This window comes from Phascolarctos cinereus, unplaced genomic scaffold (genome assembly GCF_003287225.1).
Source record: "Phascolarctos cinereus isolate Bilbo 61053 unplaced genomic scaffold, phaCin_HiC Scaffold_726;HRSCAF=1367, whole genome shotgun sequence".
Lineage (NCBI taxonomy): Eukaryota > Metazoa > Chordata > Mammalia > Diprotodontia > Phascolarctidae > Phascolarctos > Phascolarctos cinereus.
This window is the reverse complement of record NW_027556098.1, coordinates 395879849-395906745: the sequence shown is the minus strand read 5'-3', so window position 1 is coordinate 395906745 and position 26897 is coordinate 395879849. Positions and strand designations below refer to the sequence as shown.

At 44.9% G+C, this 26897-nt stretch overlaps 1 protein-coding gene across 8 annotated transcripts in view; it reads right to left on the bottom strand.

The window, feature by feature from the left end:
• Positions 1 to 26897, bottom strand: part of ACOT7 (acyl-CoA thioesterase 7) — a 169046-nt gene that overhangs the window by 43532 nt on the left and 98617 nt on the right. For all 8 annotated transcript variants that reach the window (XM_078145728.1, XM_020975056.2, XM_020975063.2 and 5 more), the window contains one exon: positions 24527 to 24643. In XM_078145728.1, the coding sequence (XP_078001854.1) occupies positions 24527 to 24643 (117 nt within the window). The remainder of the gene's footprint in view (positions 1 to 24526; positions 24644 to 26897) is intronic.

The following is a 26897-nucleotide window of genomic DNA, read 5'->3' as shown; positions in this document are numbered from 1 at the left end:
TCCTGATATCTTAGTTAGACTCGATTGTTGGAAAAGCTTCGTGCCTTAAATCGATCTATTCTTCCATCTTTCCTTCATATCAAGAAACAGTTATGAAGCACCTACTATGTGCCAGGTGCTATGCTAAATGCTGGGAATACAAAAATAGAGAAGTCTCTGCCCTCAAGGAGCTCAGAATCTAATGAACATTCTCATAACCCACCATCCAGCCAGCATTTCATAAACATTGTCCACTTTCAGACACTATGTGAGGCATCTCCCCCTGATTCAATGCAAGTTTCTGGCTCCAACCTCCCTTTTTGTAACTTTTTAGGACATTACTCTAGGACATTACTTTGCGTTCTCCCAATTCTGGCCAAACTGGACTTTGAGCCACTGCCCAATTCTGTCCTGCCTGTCTCAGCTGTGGGTATCTGCAAAGACTGTAACATCTCATGCCATAGAATGCACTTCTTCCACTGCCCTGCTAGTTGAAATCCTGCTTTCCAAGGCAGCTGGGGGCACCATAGCGCAGACAGCACCAAGTGTGAAGTCAGGAAGACCCGAGTTCAAATGTATCCACAGACACTGACTAGCTGTGTGACCCTGGGCAATGCCCTTCACCTCTGGTTGCCTCAGTCTCCTCACCTGTAAAATAAAGACAATTATAAGCATTTACCTCACAGGGTTGTTGTGAGGATCAAATAAGATCATCTGAACACAATACCTGGTACAAAGTTGATGCTATATAAATGCTTATTCCCTCTTCCCTTCCCTTTCCCCTCTCCTTCAAAGACTCAGAAGCTACCACCTTCACGAAGTCTTCCCTGATCCCTTATTAATCTTTCATTTCTCTGTTTAACCTCATATTCTAATTAGATTTATGTGTCATTTCCCAACACATTTCTATTTCATGCACTGAAATTTCAAGGTAAACACTTAAGTTTTAAATAATGTTCATGTTCAATATTAAGTTTGTAACAAATCTTTTAATTATTTTAAAACAAACAGATTAAATTAAAAATAGATTTTGGAGTAAGGCAGAGGGAGAAGCAGGACAGGAGACTAGGAGCAGAGAAGGAATTTCTGAATTCAGAATCATGGAGGTGACATAGTATGGGTATGATCTAAGATGACAACCATCTTCATAGATGACTGAGATAAGACTGATCTGTGAAACACAAGCATCAAGAAAACTGATGAACTGGATATTTCAGGGACATCAGTGAGTATCCTGACATCTCTGAGCATAAAAATCAGCAGCGGCTTAGAGATAGTCTGTGAGCCAGGTCTGAAGCTTCTTGAGAAAAAAGAAAGTGATTCACTCTTTTCATAGCAGTCAAAAATTGGGGAGCCCATCTAATGGGGAATGGCTAAAGAAGTTACAATGATGTGAGAAGAATGCAATATTATTGCATTCTCAGAAATGACAGAATGGACAGCTCCTGAGGAAATTGGGGAAAGTTCTATGAACTGAGGAGGAGTTGAAGTGAGAAGACGTAGGAGAAAAATGTCTACAATGACAACAGTGTTATAGAGGAAAATAACTTTGAAAGATTTGAGGACTTTTATCACTGCAATGATAATCCATGAGTTCAGGGGACTGAAGACAGAGAGTGCTGTTCACATTGTGCCAGTATGGATGGATCTAAAATGTACAATAAGCACAATTTTGGATATGATGACTGTGGGAATTGGTTTCGCTGGTCTGCAATATTTGTTATATGTGTTTTATTTTTTGTTTGTGTTGTCCAGTTGGGGGTGGGGTTAGGAGGGAGAGACAATGAATGCTTGTAAGTTTGTTTTGTTTTGAAAGAAGCTCCCTGAGAGCAGATGCTGTCTTTACTTTTATATTTGTATCCCTAGGGCTCAGCACAGTGCCTGGCACATAGTAGATGCTTACTAAATGGTTGCTGACTGGTTGACTGACTATTAGAGAGTTGTCTGAGTCAAATGAAAGGATACAAATCTTGCCTGTGTCAGAGGCAGGCCTTCCTGACTCCAAAGCTGCCCCTCTAGCTGCCCCTCCACAATAAGAGTATCATCAGTAGAATGAGGTGGCTGGTCTGGAAGATCTCTCAAGTTCCTTCCAGCTCAGAATCCCACGACCAGACAAAACGGTCTCATCTTTGCCATCCCCTCACGTCACTGGCTTGGGGAAACTTCTTACGAGGTCATCTAATGGAAAGATCCCTAAGTCCCTGCCTCAGCTGGTCTTCCTGACTCTACACCCAGTGATTCATGGGCCCACATGGTAGGTTTTTTGTTGGATTGGGGGGGAGGGTGTTTCTACCCCAGCTACCTACTGACTAGGAAGAGAAACAGTAAGAGACAACTTGCTGGAGTTCACATGTGACATGTATATGATCCAAGTCACATCAGCTTTCTCTACCCCCCGTGCACCTGCATCCAGGGACACCAGCCTCTCCTGGCTGTTCCTCTGCTTCCCGACTCTGAGCCCTCTCACTTGATATCATTCATGCCTAGAATGTTCTTCCTCCTCACTGCCTCCTGCGTGCCTACAGATCTCCACCAAAATCACGCCTTCCCTAAGAACTTTCCCAGCCCTCGATCTCAGTTGTTTGCATGTTGTTCTCCCCATTAGACGGTGAGCTCCTTGAGAGCGAGGCTGTCTTTTACCTTTCTTTGTATTCCCAACACTTCGGCGCAGTGCCTGGAACATAGTATGTACTTAATAAATGCTTGTTGACTGACCTACTGATGGTAAAAGAGGGAGGGTCTGGAATTGACAGAGGGAACAGAGAGTTGGCCAAAGAGGGGGCAAAAGAGAAGGAGCAGCAACATGAGAGAGGGTAGCAAAGATGAAAGGAATCAGAATTTTCAGTTGGAGAGGTTCACAGTAGCCACATAATCTAACTGATACCTGCTTTTGTGTTTTTTGTTTGTTTGTTTGTTTGCTTTTTGCTAGGCAATTGGGGGTAAGTGACTTGCCCAGGGTCACACAGCTAGTACATGTTGTGTGTTGTGTGTCTCAGAGAAGATTTGAACTCAGGTCCTCCTGACTTCAGGGCTAGAGTTCTATCCTCTGTGCCACCTAGTTGCCCCTAACTGATACCTGAAAAATAATTCTCTCGACAATATCTTCATTGACCTTTTCAGACTTCCAATGAGAGGGGAAGCTGTTATTTCCACTTCTGGGAAGCTCTAATTGTTACAGGAAGTCTTTCTTGATATTGAGTCTAAAATGTGCCTCCTTGTAACATCTATTCATTGCATGAGGATCATTCCCCAGGACAGCCCTTTAAATACTGGGACAGCTAGCATGTCCCCCTGAGTCTTCACTTTTTCAGGCCCCAAATGGCATGAATTCGAGGCCCTTCTCCATCTTACATGCATTTTTTTCCCCACAAGCAGCTTAATAACGTCCTCGCTCCCTAAATGTAGCTGCACTGGGGTACGGTGCACACATCTTTATCCTCGCCTCTTTCTTTCTGGCAGTTCTTCCTCCTCTCACCACCGCCTAAGAGTACAGGAACGTCCTTGGCGGCGGAAGCGCTCGGACCCCTCCATCTCCTAGGTCCCTTTCATGGGACTTGTTGTCTACATGTCTCTCCACGTGGTGCTTGAGGGCAGCCTCAAGTTTTGGTCCAAGGCAGTACTAGCACTAGATCTGTATCCCAAAGAGATAAAAAACAAAAAGGAAAAGGACCTATATGTACACAAATATTTACAGCAGCTCTTTGCGCAGTGGCAAAGAATGGGGAATTGAAGGGATATCCATTAATCGCAGACTGGCCGAACAAGTTGTTGTACATGACCGTGATAGAATAGTATTTTGCTATAAGAAATGATAAGCAGGATGCTCTCAGAAAAACCGGGAAAGACATACATGAATTGATGCAAAGTGAAATGAGCAGAACCAGGAGACTATTGTACACAGTATCAGCAATATTGTATGATGATCAACTGTGAATGACTTAGCTATTCTCAGCAATACAGCGATCCAAGACAATTCTTAAGGACATATGAAAAATGCTATCTACCTCCAGAGAAAGAACTCATGGTATCTGCACAAAGATTGAAGCATACTTTTTCTTTACATTCTTTCTTTTTCTTAGCTGCATTTTCTATCACAACATGACTAACATGGAAATACGTTCTGCATGATTGCATATGTATAACAGATTAAATTGCTTGCCTTCTCAATGAGAGCACAAGGGAAGTTAGAGAAGGAGAGAACTGGAACTCAAAAATTGGAAGAAAAAAAAACACCCAGTGTTAAAATTGTTTCTACATGTAATTGGGGGAATATTAAATTAAAAAACAGCTCTGTGAGGAAGACAGGACAGGCATTATTCTCTTTACAGATTTTATATAGCACCTACTATGTGTCAGGCACTGTACTAAGCGCTTTACAAATATCACCTCGTTTGATAAGGCAACTGAACCAGAATGAGGTCAAAGCCAAAGGTCATACAAGTATTAAGTTGTCCCAGGAATCAAACCTAGTTCTCCTCCCTACAAGCCCAGAACTTTTACCGCCTCATGGAGACCTTTCACAAGGTCTCCTAATTTAGCTCAATTTATCACACACGTAGGCAGCTTTAAGTTTGTAATGATAACATACTTCTTTCAAAAGCAAGCTGACATTTCAAGGGGTTTTCAATACCATTTAAAATGTCACTTTGCCGACTAACATGCTTTTCTATAACCAGACCACAAGAACATCACCACTGCACAAAACAGAGAATGTATTTCTCATCATTTCAAGAGAAGGATCTCTAGCAATTTCAGTGAAACTTCTATGAGTGAAGGGTGCTAGAGATCTATCCCAAATACAGGCACCTCGTTATTTCAGTGCTCTTTCCGTCCCATTCGCCCTCCTTTCTGGGTTGGCATCCTAACCAAAGAAACTTCTGCATTCACCTTCACATTCCATCTGGCTACTTAGCTGCCTTGCATCAAACATAGCTTTTGAATTTCTGCAGTCTATGCTGACACCAAAAACGTAGCAAAGTGAATGCAGAGTGGATAAGCTGCACTCCCAGAGAGCTGAACTGGTAGCAGTGTGCCCCTTCCTTTCTGTAATCATCAGAAACAACGGAGGAGAGGACAAGGCCTATTTGGTGGCTAAAAGACACAGGTATACAGCAAAGGAGGGGTATCAAACTCTAATGGAAACAGGGCCAGCAAACCATACAGAAGGTTCCTTCTTAGAAAACCATGGCCTATGTTCTACTACATAAAATTATATTAAATTATAATTATATATAATAAAATATATAAATAAAATGATAACAATAAATAAAACAATAAAAATCATTTTATTTATAATTTTAAAAATTAATTATATAAAAATAATTGTTAAAAACATAAACATTTTGTTAAATATTTCCCACTTACTTTTTCATCTGATTTGGGAGTGTTGCAGACCAGCAATGGGGCCCAAGGCCCACACACCCGATACCACTGCAGTAAAGGAATCAGGTTCACTTGTAAAGGGTCAGACCTGCAACTAACCTGCCTCACAGCACAAGCTCATTTATTTAAGGATTTATTAACAATTTATTATTAATAATTATTAGCCTTCATTATGGTCAGGTTTTCTTTGCACAACATTTGACAAGGCTTAACTTGGTAACCTTTTGCCTTGCAAAGCACTGATTTCTAATACCAAAGGATATATAAATGTAGACGACAAATTAAATAGCTGGGGGTTTTTCTATGGCAATTTAATCAAAAGGATTCTAAAATGCTTCTGCAGCTGCCATGCCTATCTTACAGGGAGAGATGTTCATTTGTGAACATATCGGGGATGGAATTCCGTGGTTTATCAATAGTTGCCCAAACTCATGTAAGCTAGGAAGCAAAACCATGGGATTTTAGGTAGGAAAAGGTCAAAATTTGGCCTCAGCCTGCTCCCTTCCGACTAAAGGAGCCCTGAAATCACAAATGACCACAGCAGGCAAGGGAGGCGCTACCTCTAGCCTGTGAATCAACCAAAGCATTTTTCAGAAGGGCCCGCTATTTCATCATTTCAATAATGTCTCACAAAAGCTCCATCCTGTTCTGCTTAGACTAACACTCTGTGAATTTTCCCTCAGTATCTCAGCTACCCACTACAAGGCACAGCTCCTGAGATCCACGGCCCCAGAGCTGTGGCTCTGCCCTTTCCACCTAAAGGTGAACATGATGAAAAATGGGGTGCAGTTGGTCAGAAAGTCTGGGAGACGACTGGCTCAGAATCAAAAGAGACAGAGGACAAACATGTACAAGTGGTTGGTAAGGAATAAAGGTAGTCATAGGCCAAAGGCCAAGGCCAGTGTCTGGGCCAGGCAGTGCAAGGACCCAAACAGCTTGCACTTTTCTTGGATGGTAAGATTCCCAACAAGGATTTGTCCTAATAAATGTTCCTGAGGTTCAAAGGGAACCCATTACAAGATCATAAGCAAAGTTCCCCAGGGCAGCTGCAGCTGGACTTGGCTTAATGATGATGCAACACCTACTGGTCACAAGACAAGTGCAGTCCACTTCCTGGCCATGAAATTGGGACCAGCCAAAGGAGAGACATTTAGGAAGGGAGGCAAGGGTCCATTTGCCAGGCTTCCCTGTCAATTTCTTTGCCTAAGAAAGTCAAATTCCAAACGACGCCAGGAACCGCCAAGTTTCAGATGGTCCGAGTGGCCTCAAGCAATTACAGTCATACCCAACAGGAGAACAACGCATCTCCCTGATTGGTTCAAAGAATAGGACATCTTTCTGCTGGGTTCCTCCTATTGGTTTTAATTTTTACTTACAACGTCACTAATGTGAAAATATGTTTAATGGGTATGTAAACGTAAAGCCTATGTCAGACTGTGGGCTGTCTTGGGGAGGGTGGAGGGGAGGAAGGGGGAGAAAAATTTTCAACTCAAAAGCATACGGAAGTGATTGTTGATAAATCAAAATAAATTAATACAATTTTTTTAAAATTTAAAAGAAAAGAAAAGAAAATTAAAAAAAAAGATGCTTTCAGGTTATAGGACAGAGGACTTTGGTACTTTTCCATCAGGTCACATCCCATCTGCTCAGAAGGGCTGACTTATTGATTTTGGGGTAACAGAATGGGCTCAAGAAAAGAAAAGGGCACAATGCTCAAAACATGCACCTGGGTGTAGGGGAGTCAACACAAAGCCCGGGAGGAGACAACCTCAAGGGGAGACCACAGCTTCTCCTGAGACCCACTCAACCAAACTCAATTAACAGACAGAATCTCTAGCAGAAGAAAACTGTTCCTCGAACAGCAGACAAAGAGCTTCACAAAGAAGTTCAGCCCCATGACACGTCACCAAGAGGATGACGAGGACCAGACACACAGTATACAACCTGAGGCTACCCTTCATTAAAAAGGGAGCAGCGGCAGCCAGACCTGGTAGATGCTGCCTGGAAATCATCCTGAAGGGTCCCTGAAAGGGGCAAATAAGTAGTGAGCTCAGGCTCCTTCACTGGTTTCTCCTCTCCTCTATCTCCTCTCTCCTCCCCTCTTCTCCTCTCCTCTATCTCCTTCTTTCCTTTCCTCCCCTCCTCTCTTTTCCTCTCTCCTCTATCTCCTCTCTCCTTCCCTTCCCTCTTCTCCTCTCCTCTATCTTCTTTTTTCCTCCCTTCCCCTCTCCTCTCCCTTCCCAATCTCTCTTCATTCTAGCACTGTCCCTCAGTTAATTATTTCCCATTTATTCTGTATCTGGCTTGCTTTCTTTGTACCCCCAGCACTTAGCACAGGGCCTGGCTCACACAAGGTGCTTAATCCACGCTTCCTGACTGACTGAATTTCTCCCCAAACACTACCTTTCTGCAGCCTTCCAGCCCCTCCACCCCAGCTGGCCACCTCGGGGTCATCCTCAGCTTCTCCCTTGCACTCATCTACTGCCAAAGCTTGTTGTTTCCTTCCTTCACAGCCATCTCTCTCCTGGACATCCATTGCTCTCCATTCAGAGTCACTTCATCACCCACAAGGGCCTTCTAAGTTGTCTCCCTGCCTCCAGTCCATCCTCTGACAAGCTGCTTACATCTGTCCCCCACCACCACGCCACCCACAGACTCCAGGGGATGCCCATGATCACCTCATGAATCAAATAGAAAGTCCCCTCCATTGGGCATTTAAAGTTCTTTGTAACCTGGCTCCCTCTGATCTCTCCAACTTCCTCACACCAGACTCTTCACATATGCTAAGATCTAACATCTCCCATCTCTGTGCCTTTGTACTGGCTGTCCCCCATGCCTGGAATGCTCTCCTTCCTCACCTCTATCTTCTGGCTCCCTTCAAGACTCAGCTCAAATCCCACCTTCTGCAAGAGGCCTTTCCTTTCACTAGTAGCTAGCCCCAGCTACTAGTGCCTTACCTTCTCAGATTTCCATCCACTCTGTATGTACCTAGCTATTTACGTCATGTCGTCCCCTTTAGAATGCAAACTCCTTCAGGGCAGGGCTTCCTTTGTGTGCTCAGAGTTTGGGATATGTTTGGCACAAAGGAAGAGCTTAACAAACTAAATAACTAAATAAAATAAATATGATAAATAAATATAAATAAACTTGGCTAACAAGATAGAATGTGATCAGCTTTGAGATGCCGTAGGGTTCTAGAGTTGGAATCATATGATAATATACTGAAGCTGGAAGAGAGCTCTGAGTGCTTCTGGCCCAACCCCTCATTTTACCTGGGAGAAAACTGGGGGCCAGACAGGAGAAGTGAGTGGTCCCAAAGCCCACTGTCAGCTGGTAGCACAGCTAGAATGGGAACCCGAGTCTTATGGCATCGAGTTCACTGCTTTCCCCCTGCCCCACATTGCTTCTCTAGGTTGTCCTTGTCAAGAACTCAGCAGGCATGGCTGACATTCCTGAGATATTTCCTCCTCACTCCTCTTTCTGAAGAACTCCAGCCTCAGCTCTCAATAACATTTCCTAACAGTCTCTTCCACTGACTGATGGCAAAGATCCGAGACGACGGTGGCTGGATGCATCGCAGAGGCAGCTTCAGGTAGCTCTGTTTATCACGGAAGGAAGGAAAAGACCAAAGGTATCTCCTCCAAAGACTACAAGTATGAAAATATTCCTTAAGAGACTGTTTTATCAGAGTTTTATGTGAGGAGGCTGTCTGGAAATGTGTGTGCGTGGGGAAGAATCTATAAATAATAAGTGACACCTTTAGTGAATGTGTTTGTGTGCGTGTGTGTGTGTGTGCGCATGTGCACATGCAAGCCTACACAAACCCATCCAGACATTATTTTCCTTTTCTTCCAGTATATGCGTTTATATAATGGACAAGAAATGCACTCAAGACTGTCTGAATGAATACAGTGGACTCATGGGTTGGCAAGAGAGTTTTAATCTTTTCAGCTTGTAAAGAATACAAGATAATAAGCCTTCCACCAACCTTCTCTTTCTCCCTGGGGTTCTGGAGATAGCTGTTCTTCCAGATTAGACCCAAAGATAGAGATCTGCATCATGTGGTTTGAACCTCTGGATGAAGGTCTAAAGCTCTGCCCTCTGCCTTCCAAAACAATGACAGGACCACAAGGACCTGAACACATGGGAAAAATCGTGCTCAAGGGAAACGGCCCAAAGGGCAACTAGCCGATGATGCTCATTTTCTGATCAAACAGCTCTATTCACCAGTATTAAAAGCCCTGAAGCTGCACCATATCACATTCCTTATTGCTGCTGGCTACCCATGCCAGAGGGGCCAAATATCTGCAGGAGTGGGATGAAGGCCAAGGCCCAAGAGGCATTTCACTTGCATTTCCCTGAATTCAGAAAGGTCACCACTCTTGCTCTCACAAGATTCTTTGCCAGCATCCTGTAAACAAGGTCTGGAAGGCAGACAGAGCAGAATGTGTGTGGGAGGAAGAGCTGGTTAATGTGCCAGGAGGTTCAGCAGCCTCTGCTTTTAATATGAACTGACTGACTTGGGTGAAAATGGCCCACTCGAAGGGTGTTGGGTTAAAGCGTCCTGGCTCTGGTAGTTGTCGAGACTCTCCCTCTTTTCGATTTTCACTGGACCACACATATCTGTGTACACAATACACAGAACAAGACAGTTCTTGAGGCCAGGGACTCATTTTCGCTTTTGCATCCCTAGTGCCGAGTACGGCATCCTACACACAAAAGATTCTTCGTAACTGTTGAGTTGACTTGAGTTCTCCCTAAGACTCAAAGGGAAACGAATAAATCTCAATGATCGTAGAGTCTGATGAGAAATAGCTTTATGAACGCTGCCTTTAAGACCAAGGCACAGGAAAACTTTCAAAGTGTATTTCAGAAAAGAAATTTTAAAAGCTCCTTCCTGCACTACTCCTCACCTGACTCACATATTTATATTTAATGCAGGAATACTCTTCCAACAAGAAAGACTTGGAGGCTGTTGCTACAAACTTTTTTCTAGCTACAAACCTTTTTCATAAATGAACCAAATGGGGGTGGCGATCCTTGCCAAGGATCTGGAACCCCTAATACAAAATAGAGAAGGATGAGGTGGATTTCCTGAAGGGAAAGACAATCAAGAGAGAGTATGTGGAAACCATTTCATTTGATCTACCATTGTGCTGAAATGTCAAGACCTGCTGTGACTTTCTCTGTGGACGCAAAAAAATTAAAATTAAAAACCCAAACATCGGACCCCAAAGCAAGGGCACCTTGTTCTATGTTTTGGATTAGGCTGGATTTTGGTCAGCCACCACGAGGTAAATCAAGCTGTCAGACACCACAGTTGGGCAATTTGCATAGAGCAAAAACTACCCTCACTGATTCTGGAAAAGCACTTGGGACACATTAGCTGGACCCACAAGCGCCTCTTGTCCAGACAGTGTGCTCAGCAGTCCGCTTGGTTGTGAATGATGCCAAAGGCATAGTCTGGTAGCCGACACTTACCCAGAGCGTGCCCTCTGCCTGAGAACAATGGGAGAGTGGAATGGCTAGCATTCAACCACACTAGGCTGCCTTGGTCGGGAAAGCTCTACCTCCTGAAGCCAGCATAAGCTGTCTTGCCCAACCTGGATCATTCTAGACCATGGTATGCTAACTAAGATGATGATGGGAAGTGAGCTGGCTGTAAAGTCCCACACACCACCAGGTAAAGGACCGGGGCAGGCTTGGCTCAGAAAAGCAAAGACGAAACCTGTCTCCCGGGATTTGAAGAAGGGCTGTCAGGTGGAAGAAAGATGAGCCTTGTTTTCTTTGGCCCCAGAGGTCAGAAGCAGTAGCACTAGAGGGGTGTTGTACAGAGAACACCCGAGGAATCAGAGCTGCTGAAAAGTGTAGGGGCGGTCTCCAGAAGCGAGGGCTTCCCCTTCCCTACAGGTCGCCGAGGTGACGCTGGACGACCATCTGTCATGAATGTCATGGTAAGGTCTCTTTTGTGTGCGCCAGTGGGATTTAAGGGACACTGAGGACTCTTCCAACTCTCAAATTCAGATTCCATAACTACAAGGGGACCCCAACACACAAAGGGATGTATGAAACTGTCTAACAGGCCACTTTCTAACGCTCGGTCCTAGCATACGTCAATCTCCTGGATATACTTGGACAATTCAATCAAACAAGCAATTATTAAGCACCCACCATACACCAGACCTGGACTGGGGATGCAAAGGCGAACATGAAAATAGTCCCTTCCCTCAAGGAACTTGAGCCTAGATCAAGAGGGCCCCAGTACACCTGATCGGGGGCCTGAGCAGACTGTCCCAGACTGACAAAGTCAAACCACCTAACACTCAGTTTTGAAAGGGTAGATGTGGCAAAGGTTGCACTACAGACTCAGCAGCAGATCAGTGTGGGGCATTTCATTTTAAGTGACAACGGCAAGTGCACTGGGCTTGGCATCATGAAGACTGGAGTTCAAAACCTGCCTCAGGTACCTAGGAGCCAGACAAACCTGAGCTTAACCTGTCATTTTCAGGTTCCTCATCCTCCCGGGGCAGCTGTGAGGATCAAAGAAGGTAAGAGACCAAGCACATCACTGGAACACGCTAGACAACTGAGAACCAGAAAGAATGGAATTCAGTAAACTGGAAAACACAAATTACCGAGGAAAGAATCCCTTATCTGATAAAAAAAAAAAAAACAACTTCTGGGAAAAACGGAAAGCAGTTTGGCAGAACTTAGGTTCGGACCAACCCCCTTTTACCATATCCCAAAATACACTGTCATGGAAACCTAACTGTAATATTAAAGATTATATTATAAACATTACAAGAGAAATAGATCATATACCTCTCATAGCTATGTTTAGGAGATGTGTTCTTAAACATGGGATAGAGGTAACTACAAAAGCTAAAACAGACAAATGACTGATTGCATGAAACTGAAAAGCTTTTGCACAAACAAAATTAAAGCACCTAGCACAAGCAGGGAAGTAGCCGAATGGGAAAGAAAAAATTTTCAGATTTCTCTAAGGGCTTGGTATCCAAGATATATAAGTACATACACCATAGACATATACATATATAGGAGAAAGTCATTCCCCGAAAGACAAATGATCCAAGGATATGAGCAGTTCTCAGAAGAACAGCAAACTACTAATATCCATAGAAAAGAATGCCCCAAATCACTGATAACAAGAGAGCTACAAATCAAAACAAGATTGATGTCTCACTTCCAGCCATGAAAATTAGTAAAGATGACCAAGAAGGCAAGAGTCAACGTTGGAGGGGCTGCAGGAAGATAGGCACACTAGACTGCTGCTGGTGGGCCTGTCAATCAGCGCAACCATGTTGGAAAAGCATTTGTAATTATGCAAAGTGACTAAAGTGTCCATACTTTTTGAACCAGCTTCCATTAGTACTATCAGGTAGCCCATTGATAAGAAGAAAGTCCCTAAAGACACCAAAATACTCATAGTGGCACTTTTTTTGTGATAGCAAAAAAATGGAAGCAAAGTTCATGTCCATCAACCGGGGAATGGCTAAACAGAACTGTGGCGTGCGGATGTAATGGAAGATGATTATACTGTAAGAAATGGACAATATGGTGAACACAGAGGAGCATAGAAACTTTGATACGGACTGATGATGCAGGCTGAAGTAAGCAGAAAGTGAAGAAAACAATGTATACAATGATTACAACAAAGTAAATGAAAAGAAACACTCAAAAAAAAACCCTAATGTTGTACAATTATAAAGAGCAAGCATGACACAAAAGAAAAGATATGAAAAGGTACTTCCACCCCGACCATTTACAGAAGTGGAAGATCCATAAGTATTAACAAAGCATATATTTTTAGACCTTTTTATATGCTGATTTTTTTTCTCATTTCTATTTTTTTAAAAGTACTATTTGTTACATAGGCTACCTCTCTGGGGGAGGGAGAAAGATATCGGAGGAAACTATGGTGATATAAAAAAACCGAAAGATCAAAAAAGTTACTAGAATATATATTTTATATATTCTAATATAAAGTGAGATAGATAGATAGATAGATAGATAGATAGATAGATAGATAGATAGATATCACTTTGCAAATCTTCAGGTGCTCCATAAATGGAAGCTATTATTTAGGGCTTGTATATCACATCACTGAATGTGCTGCAGCATTTTTAATCATCAGTGATTTCCATGAAAACTATCATAATCACTGCACTCTCAGGTGACCGCAGCAGACTCCTGCCCATCGTTCAAGGCCTGCCTCGGACACTATCTTCTCCACAAAGCCTTCCGTGGTTTGTCTCTTGATAATGCCCTTTTCCCTTGTCTCATGTTTTGTTTCAAAATTCTCTAATGTATGTGCTGTGTAATGCTGCCCATCACAGCTCTGACTCTCAGATCTTCTTGTCCAGCCCTAACCTCTCTCCGCTTCCAGTCTCCCATCTCCAACTGCCCTTCAATCACCTCTGATTTGATGTCCCACGGCCACGTTTGACAGGATGTCCAAAACTAAATTCATTATCTTTCCTCCAAAGTCCTCCCTTCTTCCTACATGCCCACCAATTGCAGAGGGACTGTCACAGCCACTCTCATCTCATGCCCCCTTTTCTCTCCTCTGACACTGCCACCGTCCCAGAGCAGGCCCTCCCAGCTGCCAGTGGGTTGGGTGGCCTCAAGTCTCTCCCCACTCCAGTCCCTCCTCCCCTAAGCTGCCAAGCTGACCTTACATAGGTCTGATCATACCATCCCCCTACTCAGTAAACTCCACAGGCTCCCCATCACCTCCAGGATGAAATAGGAAATCCTCTGGCTTTCAAAGCCCTTAAGGACACGGCCCTTCCTACTTTTCCAGGCTTCTTACACTAACACTCTGACCCCCAATGAACTCTAGGGTCCAGCGACACTGGCCTTCTTGCTGTTCCCCAAGTGAGACACACCACCTCCCCACCCAGGGTTTTCACACTTTATTCCCCATGGCTACAGCTCTCTCCTTTCTCCTCACTACCTCTTAGCTTCCTTCACATCTTAGCTCAAGTCCCACCTTCTACAAAAAGCCTTTCCTAACCCTAGCCAACCTTAGGGCCTTCCCTCTGAGACTACCCACAATTAATTGTTTGCCTCCATCTTGTCTGCACACATTTGCATGCTGTCTTCCCCATTAGACTTCAGCCTCCTTGAAGGCAGGGACTGCTTTTTGCTTTTCTCTGTATTTCAAGTGCCTAGCACAGTAGACCTTTAATAAATGCTACCTGACTGTGCTAGACTGTAAGCTCCATGAAGACAGCCTGGTGTAAGGGCAGGGCCCTGGGCATGATGTTACCACTCTGAGTCTCAGCTTCCTCATCTGTAAAACTGGTATAGTGGGCCACTCTCTACCCCACAGGGCTGTTGTGAGCAAAGGACTCCAATTTTTAGTTTAGTTTGGAGTCCTTTTACTCATTACAACGAGGGCAGGGGACATGCCTTCTTTCAACTCTGCAACTTACACAGTGTCCTGCACACAGGATGTGTTTAATAAAAAGGGGTGATGTGCAAAGTCCAAAAAGCAGAATGTCCCCCCCTGGATTAGCGCCATATACAAGTCTGAGACAAATGATAAGGGCCTTGCTCTGCAGGAGCCAGATACAATTTCCCACAGAATGAAGTTGTGAATTACAGCAGGTTTTTAAAAATCACTTGGGAGCCCAATGTGGCAACAGATGAGGGGTGGGAAGGGCTTAAATCTCCACATGGTCCAGATTCATTCCACTAAGCAAATGGATATGTCTCCTGTGGGAACAGTGGCTGTGGTTTTAGCAAAATGTCAAGGGAATGATAAAAATCAAAAAAGAATAATAAAATGTTAACATCCCTGACCCTGAGTCATTGGGGGGAACTTTACCTAAGCAAACAATGAACCCCACAGCCTGACCTCGGTCTGTGCTATATGAGCAGCAGCTCAGGGCTCACACAGAACTGCCTGATACTCAAAGATCCTCATGGTCTGTGGTCTCCAGGCTACACATTAACCAGTCAGTCTACTAGCCTTTCCTAGGTACGTGAGTCTGTTGGGCCCTGCTGATTCTATGGTTCCTTGATGGTGTCTTCTCCTCCTGTTCTTCTTCAGGGCTTCTCCTTGGTATATAGATCACAGTCTGCTCATGCTCAGAAATGCGATTCTCCACTGCCCGCTGCGTGATCCTCATTTTTATTTATTCAAAGGCAGCTGTACTCCAGAGTATCACTGGCAGGAGGCTGGTCTTAGAAAAGATGGACTTTTGTTCTCCTGGGAAGCTTGGGGTCAGTAAAGGAGCTTTATAGTTTCCAAAAAGCCCACCAGCCATCTCTCTCTCCTTTTCCTGTCTAACTCTGGGCCCAACACATTGTCCACTGAATTCTGATGGATCTCTGGGGGATGGGGTGGGGGAGTGTTTCTTCACATAAAGAATGCACACCCTCTTCTCTAACACTGCCTTGGCCAGTAAGTCCCATATCAACTTTCCCCACCGTGGTGGAAGAAGCATAGAACTCACCTTGCGTACCAGATGGTGTAGTCAGGCACCTCCCCAGTGGGATCTGAGAGAGCAAGAGGGCCCTTGGCCCAAACAGCTCTTTCCTGTCCGCTCTCACTTCTGCCATCCTCTCTGCTGAAAATCTTGCTTCACATTTCACTGGAAAAATGGAGGCCATTCTTCCACAAGTCTCATCTCCTTCCCTCCTTTTCTCACACCACTCAGATGCCTTAACTATTTCCTCCTTCACCCAGCTCACATGAAGAGGTAGCCCTTCTTGCCAAGGCTCATCTCTCCCTACGTACCTTTGATCTTATTCCATTTGGTCTTCTCCAGCAGACTGCCTGCCCCTTCCATCATCTGCATTCAGACTTAACTCCAATCTCTCCCAGTTTACTAGGCTGCTTCCTTTCTATATACAAACACGCTCCTGCATCCTGCATTCCTACTCATTCGTAGCCAAACTCCTTGAGAAGGCTGTCTACAAGAAGTGCCTCCCCTTCCGGCCCTCTCACTGTTACCTCTGCAAGTCTGGCTTCTGATCCCATAATTCAACTTAAATACTCTCTCCAATGTACCCAGGATCTCTTAATCGCCAAATTTAATGGTCTTTTCCCAATCCTAATCCTTCTTGACTCCTCTGAAGTCTTTAATACTATCGATCACCCTCTTCTTCTTGATATTCTATCTGTCTGACAGCTCCTCAGTCTCATTTAGTGACCTTCATCCCAGATATGCCTGATAACCATGGGTTCACCCTAAGGCTCTTCTATTGTACCTTGCCTGGTGATCTCATTAGTTCCCATAGATTCAGGTATCATCTCTATATAGACGATTCTCTGAACTATTTAACCAACCTCTCTTGTGACCGCCAGTATCGAATCTTCAACTGCCTATTGGACCGCTGGCACTGGATTCCCATAAATATCTTAAATTCAACATGTCAAAAAACAAACTCATTATCTTTCCTATTACAGTCGAGGGAACCATTATTATCCAACAGTCACCCAGGCCTGCAATCAAGGCTTGTCATCCTTGACTGCTTACTTTCTTCCCCCGTGTGCAATTTGTTGCCAAGTCCTGTCAACTCTACCTTCATAATCTATCTCCCATACACACCTTCTTTCCCTGGGCACTGCCACCATCCTGGGGAGGCCCTCACCATCTCACGCCTGGACCACTGTCTGCTGGCTGGTCTCGCCATTCCGATCCATTTTCATTTAGTTACCAAAGTGATCTTCCTAAAGCACAGGCCTGAGCACCACACACAGACACAGACACACACACGCATTTAATAAGCTCCAGTGAGTGGCTCCCTACTGCCACCAGGATCAAATACGAAATCCTCTGTTTGGCTTTTCGAGCTCTTCACAATCTAACCACCACTCCGGCCTTCCCAGCTACCCTCCACGGTTCAGTGACACTAACCTCCTTGCCGCTCCTGACGCTGCGTCCTCTCTGGCTGACCCCAGGGCCTGGAGTGCTCTCCCTCCTCACCTCGGCCTCCTGGCTTCCATCAAGTCTGGGATTGAACCCCGCCTCCTACAGGAAGCCCTTCCTAACTCCCCTTAAGGCTAGAGCCTCAACTCCAAGACCCTTTCCAATGCGCCCTCTACAGATCATGCTGGTGCACAGCTGCGGGCATGTTGTCCGTCCTATTAGAATGTGAACTCAAGGGGCTGTTTTTGCTTCTCTTTGTGTGCCCGGCACTTAGTAAGAGCTCAATAAATGCTTGCTGACTGGCCAGCTGACCCTGCATTCCACTTCTCTAAGGGATACGTTCTCCTGCAGCAGGATGTAAGTTCCTGGGGGGCAGAGCCTCTGTCGTTTTTATCTTCGTGTGCCAAGTGTCTGGCACAATGCCTTATGATGAGTCAATGTTTCTTCAATTTTTATTACATGTGAATTAATTTATATTCTATGTTTGTACATTATATATGTGACTGGTTTTTTATTATATGTTATATGTGAATGAATTTGTAAAATCCTTTTGCAAGAAAGGGTTTGAAAGGAATGGAGACAGACCATGAGAGGAAAGGGCAGGGAAGGCAATACTGTCAAAGGGAAAAAAGGGCCCCCAACGGACAAATGTGACCATTTTTCCGAAGGCCCGGCCTTAGGAGTCAGTAACTTCTGAACTTTGGGGGCTAAAGCTCTCTTACTGCACAGAAAGAATCCTAGATCTATAGCTGGAAGGGACCTTAGAGTCCAGCCTTCTTATTCTATAGGCAAGGAAACGGAGACCCAGAGAGGTTCAACACACCCTCGGCATTAAGAGAGAGGGCCAGGATTCGAACTCTGGCCCTCTGACTTTGGATCCAATGTTCTCTCATCATTTTCTGGGACTTCCCTGGAGGGGAGGTAAATGCTTGAATGTGAACACGCTCCAGATTCGCTCCAACAAGCAGATGAGGATGATACAAGAATACACCGCCCAGCTCCCCAGGACTCCGAGGCACTTCTGAATGATCACAAGAGAAATAAGCCAAAGAGACAGGTGCAAGTCGCACTGTTTCTCCTTGTACACTAGAAAAAATGTGCTGTTCATGATGTTGTGAGAGCTTAACCAAACTGCCCTAGAAAGTTCCTTAAGAAAGAAAAAGAAAAAGAAAAAAAACACTGGAGGAGTCCCCCACATCTGGTTCTCCTTTAAGTTTCTCGGTAAAACTACAAAACTGGCTTCTAATGCAACAACACTGAGGCAGTCAGCAAGCTCGGACTGAGTGGTTATAAAGGCTGGGCTAAACTCTGGGGATACAAAGAAGGCAAAAACAGAGCCTGCCTTCAAGGTGTGTACATTCTAACGGAGGAAACTGCCTGCAAAAAACTAGATCTACCCACCCCCTAAACAGAGCAGCTTTGGAAGGGAAAGCCTCAAAGCTGGGAGCACTGGAGAAGGCCTTCTGCAGGGAAACAGGGAAGCCAAGAGGCAGAAGTGAGGACGCAGAGCATCCCAGGCAGGGAAGACACGGTGTCAGGAGACGGAGTGTCTGGATCATTAGAGAATGGGGAAGGAAGCAAAGTAGAATGTGCGAAGACTGAAAAGGCAGGAAAGGGCCAGGCTGCAAAGGGCTTGCAATGCCTAACAAAGAACTTTCTATGTTGGACATAAATGGAGTCACGGGCATTTGGGGGTGTTTTTTTGCGGGGATTGGGAGAAGACCTGGTCAGATCTATGCTTTAGAAGAATCACTTTGGCAGCTAAGTGGAAGATGTTTTGAAGTGGTAAGAGCCTTGAAGCAAGAAGGCCAGTAGGAGATCCCTGGTAATTTTGGAGTAAGCAATTTCAGTCAAATCTACAAGGGGATTAAAAAAAGAATAATTACAGGGAGGGGGCAGCTAGGTGGTGCAATAGATAGGGCTTCAGTCTTGGAGTCAGGAGGACCTGAGTTCAAATCTGGCCTCAGACACTTGACACTAGATGTGTGACCCTGTGCAAGTCACTTAACCCCAACCGCCTCACCAAAAAAAAAAAAGAAAAAAAGAAAAGAATAATTACAGGGGATTTACAGCTGAGTGAGAGGAAAGAAAGCGGAGGGACCTGGTGTAGATGGCTTCCTCAAAACTTTCAGCCAAGAAGAGGACAAATATTGGAAGACAGCCAGCAGGAATGGCCAAATCAAGTGAATTTTTTTTTTAAAGGATTTGGGAGGCCATATTTGTAGGCAGCAGAAAAGGAGCCAGTAGGTAGGAAGAGACTGAAGATCAGAGACTGATGGTGACAGCAGAAGCAAACTGGGGAAGACAGGAGAGAACAGGATCAGGGACACCTGTAGAAGAGCCTGTCTTGCCAAGAAGGGCCACCTTTCCTTTCCATCAGACACAGGACTGGAGCAGACCTCAGGGAAACAGCTGAGTGATAGGAGATGAGGAAGAGAAAAGAGGAAACTCTCAACAACTGGCCTCATTTTTTGTTCGTGAAGGATGGGACAGAGATTTATAGCTGAGATTGAGGGCAGCAGGGTAGAGTGCAGTGGGAAATTTAGGAGAGATAAAAAGGTTTGGATTTGGGAGAGCAAACTGACAAGTGTAAAGGGATTGCCTTATAGTAGTGAAAGCCCAGTAGAGATTAGAAAATAAATTTGCAGTAGAAGGGCTTCTGCTCCACTGACTTGATGGCTTAAGACTTTTTCCAGACTTGTTTCTTAGCAAGGTTTGACCTCTAGATTCTGGAAGTTGGTATGGGCCATTTTGTTAACTCATCTAACTATTATTGCCATAGAAGGGGATTTGGACAGCCTCCTCGAAAGTATAATAGTTAAGACAGGAAAAATACAAGGAAAACCAACTGCTTCCCATGTGGACATTTCTCTAGAAAACACCAAATAAGTTGTGACCTTGGAGAAGAGGCCCGAGTGAGTGTTCCACAGAAATAGTCTAGGCTTGAGGCTTTCCTCTCTATGGGGGAAAAAAAGAAAAAAACCAAATAAACAACAGGATAACACCTGGGGAAAAAGCAATACACTGCTTCCTCCTCAAGGTGGTCCTTGGGCCTAAAGGCATGACTCAAAAGCAACAATAATGGCTCCGAAATGAAACCAGGCATATACAGGAGCATTTGGCTGTTTCCACAGACACGAGAGGCTGGTGATAGGAATGGGACTCTGTCCACATTTACTTTTGGGCTTCTAATTGATCAGTCTGTGGATGATACCCTATTTTGGCTAACTGGGCAACTGCACCCAGTAGACCCAGACACATCCATCCATTAGGAGTGTTAAAGAATGTGAAGGGGTCCCCTGAACTTGTCTTTTTGAGTTGCCATATTTTCCAGAAACACTGGACCCAGAGTATGCAGGAGGCACTGAATGTATTGAAAGCAAAGTCTGCCCCCCCCGTCAGGTGACATAATGTGATGGCATCCCAAAAACTGGACCCCTTGTGTGTCCGTGGGAGTCAAGATGGGCGCTACTCAGCAGTTTGTGGTAGGCTGAGAAACTGCGTGTGCAGCTGGGACCCTTGTAGATAAGCAGGCCCTCCTACCTTCATGTTCTAGCAGTTTCCAAGGGAAAAGAATGTGGCTTTTGCCATACTCTTCAGGAGGGGTTTTGTCCTTTTCCCATCCTTACTGCACCTTTCCCCTCCTGTGCCATGTCCCTTTAAATGTAGATTTCTGGTACCTCCTCCTCCCTTTGTCCGTCTGTTATAAATATGCAAACTTCTGTACAGAGTTTTCATTTAAGTTTCATTATGTTGTGACTACCCAAAGACAGAAGGAACTAACAAATTGCCATGCTAGGCAGGTGGTGGGTTTTAAAACATGAAGATCACCTAAAGCAGCAGCAAGAACAATTTCTGTTTCACAGTGACTATGCTAATGTGTTTGTCAAAAACAGATTCCTTCTGCATGGAGATCCCTGCTCTCACCTGGATTGTGAAATTAATCACTGGAGCATGTTCCCTGCAATAAGACTAGAACTCAGGTCTTTCATTCAGAAATTAACCATTCCCAATTACCTTTTTTTTTCCCTCCAGGTAATCGGGATTAAGTGAGTTGCCCAGGGTCACACAGAGAGTAAGTGTCATGTGTCTGAGGCCAGATTTGAACTCAGGTCCTCCTGACTCCAGGGCCAGTGCTCTATCCACTGCACCATCTAACAGCCTCTCAACTACTCTTCTGTAAATTTCACCCCACCACCAAAAGCCTTTAAATTTTCCTTTTAATATGAACACCAGTGATATGGCTAATTAAGGCTCATAAGTGGTCAGGCTTCCTTATTTCAAAAAAAGGCTGACTTTAAGAGAAATTCTGTCTTTTTGCTAAGAAATATGTCCATTAGTCAGGACAAAGGTTAGAAACTTGAGTCTCTGGAAGGTTTTCTTGACCGGTGCTTCTTAAAGAGTGGCTGGGTAAGCATCCATAAGATCCTCTGAAGAGTATATGAGACCGAAAATGGTTTGGGTTTTTAAGTGTACTTTCCACTCTGGATATAAGAGCACACACACAAAATGCAGCTACCATAAGGGTCATTTACTCAGGCAAAAGCCTCACAATAATGGTTCTTTAACTAAGCAGTGGTGAGGACTTAGGCCCAACTAACAGTAATACGGGGCTTCATACAGCACTTGACCTTCATCGTCTTATTTGATCCTCTCTGTCTAAGGGATATTATCAGCCCCCGCCCCACCCCCTCCACTTCCCATCCCCTGTTGGAGGAAGGAAGCTGGCACAGAAAGCGGTGACACGACCCTCCCAAGATCATGTAGGGTCTTGGGCCTCCCAAGGAGGGGCTCTCTCCACTAGACCACAGCAGCTTGAGGAGGAATAATCTTGAAGATGATTCAAAATAGGCCAGTGAAAGAGACATGGGACTTGATTCAGTGTCAGCTAGTTAAAAACCAGCTGCCTTAGGTAAGATGCAGTATGACATGGCTGCTTTTTTGAGACATTATCTGAAGAGTCAATGGTTAAAAGGGCAATTCAGCAGACAAAGGCCTCAAATGACTCCTTAACTCCCCTGTCCAAAATACCCACTGAAATGCCTTTAACGCCCTCTCCTAGTGCCTCCTGGTGTCAAGAAGGCCACCCTGGGTCAGCCAAGGCCCACCAAGCTGGAAGGAGAACCTTCCAGAATGGAGCAGAGCAACATACTCTGAATGTATTTGCCATCCAAAATACAGCCTGGCCTCAGTGGGGAATTCTTTTTCAGAAGTCTGGACATTAAAGGGGAATGATTTTGCCTGTGAGCAACTCAAAAGGGGCTATAACTTACATCTAAGAAAGGAACACCTCTATGTGGAGTAGGACTCTCTCCGCGTTTCAGAAGTAAGTCACTTTAAGACACCATCCAGATGTTTCCAGAACCATTCCTAGCAATCACTCAATGGGGGCAGCTAGGTGGCGCAGTGGATAGAGCACTGGCCCTGAGGTCAGGAGGACCTGAGTTCAGATCCGATCTCGGACCAAACGCTTGACACTTGCTAGCTGTGTGACCCTGGGCAAGTCACTTAACCCCAACTGCCTTTAAAAAAAAAAAAGCAATCACTCAATGGACAAGCACTACCAGGAAGTGGCGAAAAGCTGGTGACACAAAGACCGCCACCCTCCTGATTTCAAGGTGACAACATGCACAACCAACCACCCTGTGCGTCTGGGGTGAGGGAGAAACACAAGTCTACATCTGGGAATTCAGGATGTCTCATTGTTGCATAATGAGAACAGCAGATCAGCGGGCAGAAGGGCTGTGTCTATGCTTCTATCTGAATCTAAATGTCCAGAAAAGAAGAGAGCGTGTGCAGGGCAGACACGTGACCTGGGAAGTCCCGATAATGGCCCTGCAGGTTATGGCCCCAGGTCCATCTCACTGGAGATGATGCTTCCCGATGCTCTGCGCAGCACTCCATTTATCTGGGCCCCCGGCAGGAAAGTGGAGCGGCGCAACTCAGGTTCCCCATTCCTTTCCATTTATCACTTCCCACAACAAGGACCTGTCCAATATGAAACCACCTCAGGATGATCTAGATTTTAATCTTGCTGTCTCCAGAATCAATACCAGGCTCACCTAATACTTCTGTTCTGCTTTGGCAATGAAGTGCTCCTTTTAGGGAAGGAGGGCCTGAGCTCAGAGTAGGCAGCACACGGATAAATCACCACATGTCAAGAAGAGAAAATCGCCTGAGATCGTCAGCTCAGCAATAATGGATGACAAGCCGGAGGTGAATTATGCATGAAATAAACTGCAGAGGGCCAACCTCGAGATTCTGGCATCTGTATCCAAGCACGATTTCTCAGTGGATGGTTGACTTGTCAATGCTCAGTTTGCATTTTCATCAGGGGAAGAACAACCAAAGGCAGAGAAACTGGCCCAGAATTATCACCAGGGTACCTAAAGAGTGTGGCCTGCCTTGGGTCGTGTGGACCGAATTCAGCCATCATTTAAATTATAGATTACCTTTTCTTTAGATGGATGAATATCCCTATTAGTTTGCCACTGAAAATGGTCTGAGAACAGTGACAGCTAAAGACAGTGAGGAGTGGGGAGCAGTATCTGTGGCAAGGTGATTTTTTGACTGTCGTTTAGACCTGTGATTTCATTGGCGTACAGAACTCTCAGAGGCAGCTGTGGGGCAGTGGATAGAAAGGTGACCTCCGGGCAAGGAAGCCTTGGGAAAGTCACTTAACACATCAGTGCCGAAGGCAACTCCCTAAGACTTTACGCTGCCCGGATGGTACCAAACTGCACTGGCAGAGGGACTCTCCTCATCTGTAGTTTTCTACACCGATGAAATCACAGGCCCAGGGAAATGAAATGAGGCAGACTAAGAGAGTGTCTATAATTGAAAGGCCCAGAGTACCCGTAGGCACTGAGAGGGTAACACACTTGCCCAGGTCATACCGATCATGTCAAGAGGAAGGATCTGAACCCAGGGCCTCCCTGACTCCAAATCTTACCGGGGCAATACAGAGAACACTTAAGCAAATCAGTTTATGCTGATCCTGGGTCTTCAGCTGGCTAAAGGACATTGCCACCAGTGAGCTAGAAACCAATGGGGTTAAAAATAAAATTAACAGCAGCCAGTCTCACAGATGGGTTCGCGACTTAGCGGACACTCCCAATCTCTGGCCTCTGGTCTCTTGCCTGTTATGGCAAATGGAAGAATGGCACCCCATTGCTTAGAAAGCAAATCAAAAGAAGGTAGTGCTAAAGGGAAAAGGCTGGCCCGCACCATTCCCTTCTTTCCTGCCTAAAGGGTTCCATTACCTTTCCGGATCTTGTCGTGAAAGTTAATAGCATCCACTGAAGCCGTGACAATGTTGGTCTTGCAATGGCGGGCAGCCACAATCCCAGCTACTTCATCCATTAGCTTCATGGTAACACCTGCACAGAGGAAAAGATTCCCGTAGTAAGTCCCACAACAGCAAAGAGAATGCATATATGTATATGTATATGTGCATGTACACATGTTTAAATGTGCATATATCTTGGAAGCAATCCATAAAACCCCCATTACCTCCTACTAACTTGACAACAAGGTCTGGAGCAGGAAAATATAAAAGGACCAGATGAGGCTGTAGAGAAAATGTTTCATTTTGGCATCTTGTAGTGTACGAATTAAACTGTAGTTCCATAAGACAATAAAACCAACGCTGTATTCCTTAGTGCTCACTACATAATGGCCTTGTAGAAGAAGATATGGACATCTCCACAAATCTCTAACCATGCCAGGGAGATTTAGTCATAGAATCAGGTTCTGCTGGAGAATACCATAGGTAGGACTCGGAGTCTTTAAATCTTAAAGCTTCACTCTGCCTCAAATAACAAAGGTTTGGAGAATCCTTTGGTGACATCCAGAGCAGGTTTGCTTCACTGTCCTTCCCTTCTCTTCCCTTCCCTCCCCTCCTCTCCTCTCATCAGCATTCAATAGGAAAGGGAAGAGAAGGGAATGAGCATTTATACAGTGCCTGCTACATGCCAGGCACTGTGCTGAGTGCTTTACAAGTACCATCTCATTTGATCCTCACAATGACCCTGCGAGGGAGACACTGTTATTATCCTTATTTTACAGATGAGGAAACACTGAGGCAAACAGAGGTTAAGTGACTTGCCATGGTCACAGAGTTAGTAAGTACCTGAGGCTGGATTTGAACTCAATGATTATGGGCTCCAAAACCAGTGCTCTATCTCTGAGGCACCTTGGATCTCTCTCAGATCACAAACAAGATTTCCTTCACTTGTATCATTCTACCCATTCCTAGTGTTTACAAAACCAAACCATGTCTTCTGATATAGCGGAGAAAATTTGGAGTGAGAAGAGCTGGTTCTGTTGTGCAGTTGTGGGTATGGCACTTCATTTCCCTGGTTTTTTGGGCCTTCCTGGCCCTAATTTTCTCATCTATAAAGCTTAAGAGTTGGATATATGATCCCTAAGGTTCCTTCCCACTTTCAATCCTCTGATCCTGCTTTACCAGCAATAAGTTTGGAGATACCCCTCTTCTTCTACAAGGTGGTGGGTTACTTCCCAAAATCTCAGAGGAAGAGATGCAAAAATGTGAAATGTTACTCAGAGCAACACCTACAAATTAGAAGGCGGCCCTTCTGTGATGGGACAAAGCCTGTAAAACCATAGAGAAGGGAACCAGATGGAAAGGAAAGTAGGTCATGGCCCTGACCAGGACTGAGAATGCCTGTCAGTTTGGCCTTCTGATGGCTCATTCATGTGGCACAGGAATGAGCCTCTCTTTAGCTGGGCTGGCGCTCAGACTGCACAAACAACATGCCCCAGCACCATCCTGGCAGTTTTTTCAACTTGGCGTTCAGAGCTTGTCTTTGGCCAACACAACCTTGAAGAGTGAGTGGATTGCAGGTGTGAGGGATGGCCACTGAAAAGGCAAGGGAATGGAGGGTCAGGTATGAGGAACAAAGAAATGGCTAGTTTAGCTGGACCTTGAAGTGCAGGAGGAGGAGGGATGTGCAGGGAGTTTGGAAAGAGAGGTGGAGCCCAGGTCATGAAGCCTCTCAAAGCTAAATAGAGGTGTTTAGATTTTGTCCTGGAGGCAAGAGGAAGCCTCTGGAGTGGACTGACTAGGGAAGACATGGACAGATCTCCATTTAAAGAAAATGACTTTTGCAGCAGTGTGTAGGATGGCTTGGAGCAAGGAGAGAGCTGAAGCAAGAAGACAAGTAGGAGACAGTTGAAATAATTGAGGCAAGAGGCAGTGAGGGTCTGAACTAACAAAGTAGCTGTAGAGTAGAGAGAGGACTCAGACGTCAGAGATGTTGTCAAGGTAGAAAAAGCAAGATTTGGCAACTGATGGGATATGGGAGGTGAAGGAGAATGAGAAATCTAGGCTAAGGCCGAGGTTATGAACCAGGCTCATTGGAAGGCTAATACTGCCCCTTAGAGAAAGAGAGAAATTTGGAAGAGGTGAGGGTTTTGGAAAAAAGATAGCGAGTTACTTTGTATATGTTGAGTCTGAGATGCCCCTAGGATATCTGATCTGCAATTTCCAACTGGCAACTGGTGGGTGAGGTGGGAAGAAAGCTTAGGGGAGAGAACTGGAGCTGGATGTTAGTGTGGCAATCACCTGCAAAGAGATAATACTTCAATCCACTGAAGCTGGGGAGATAATGG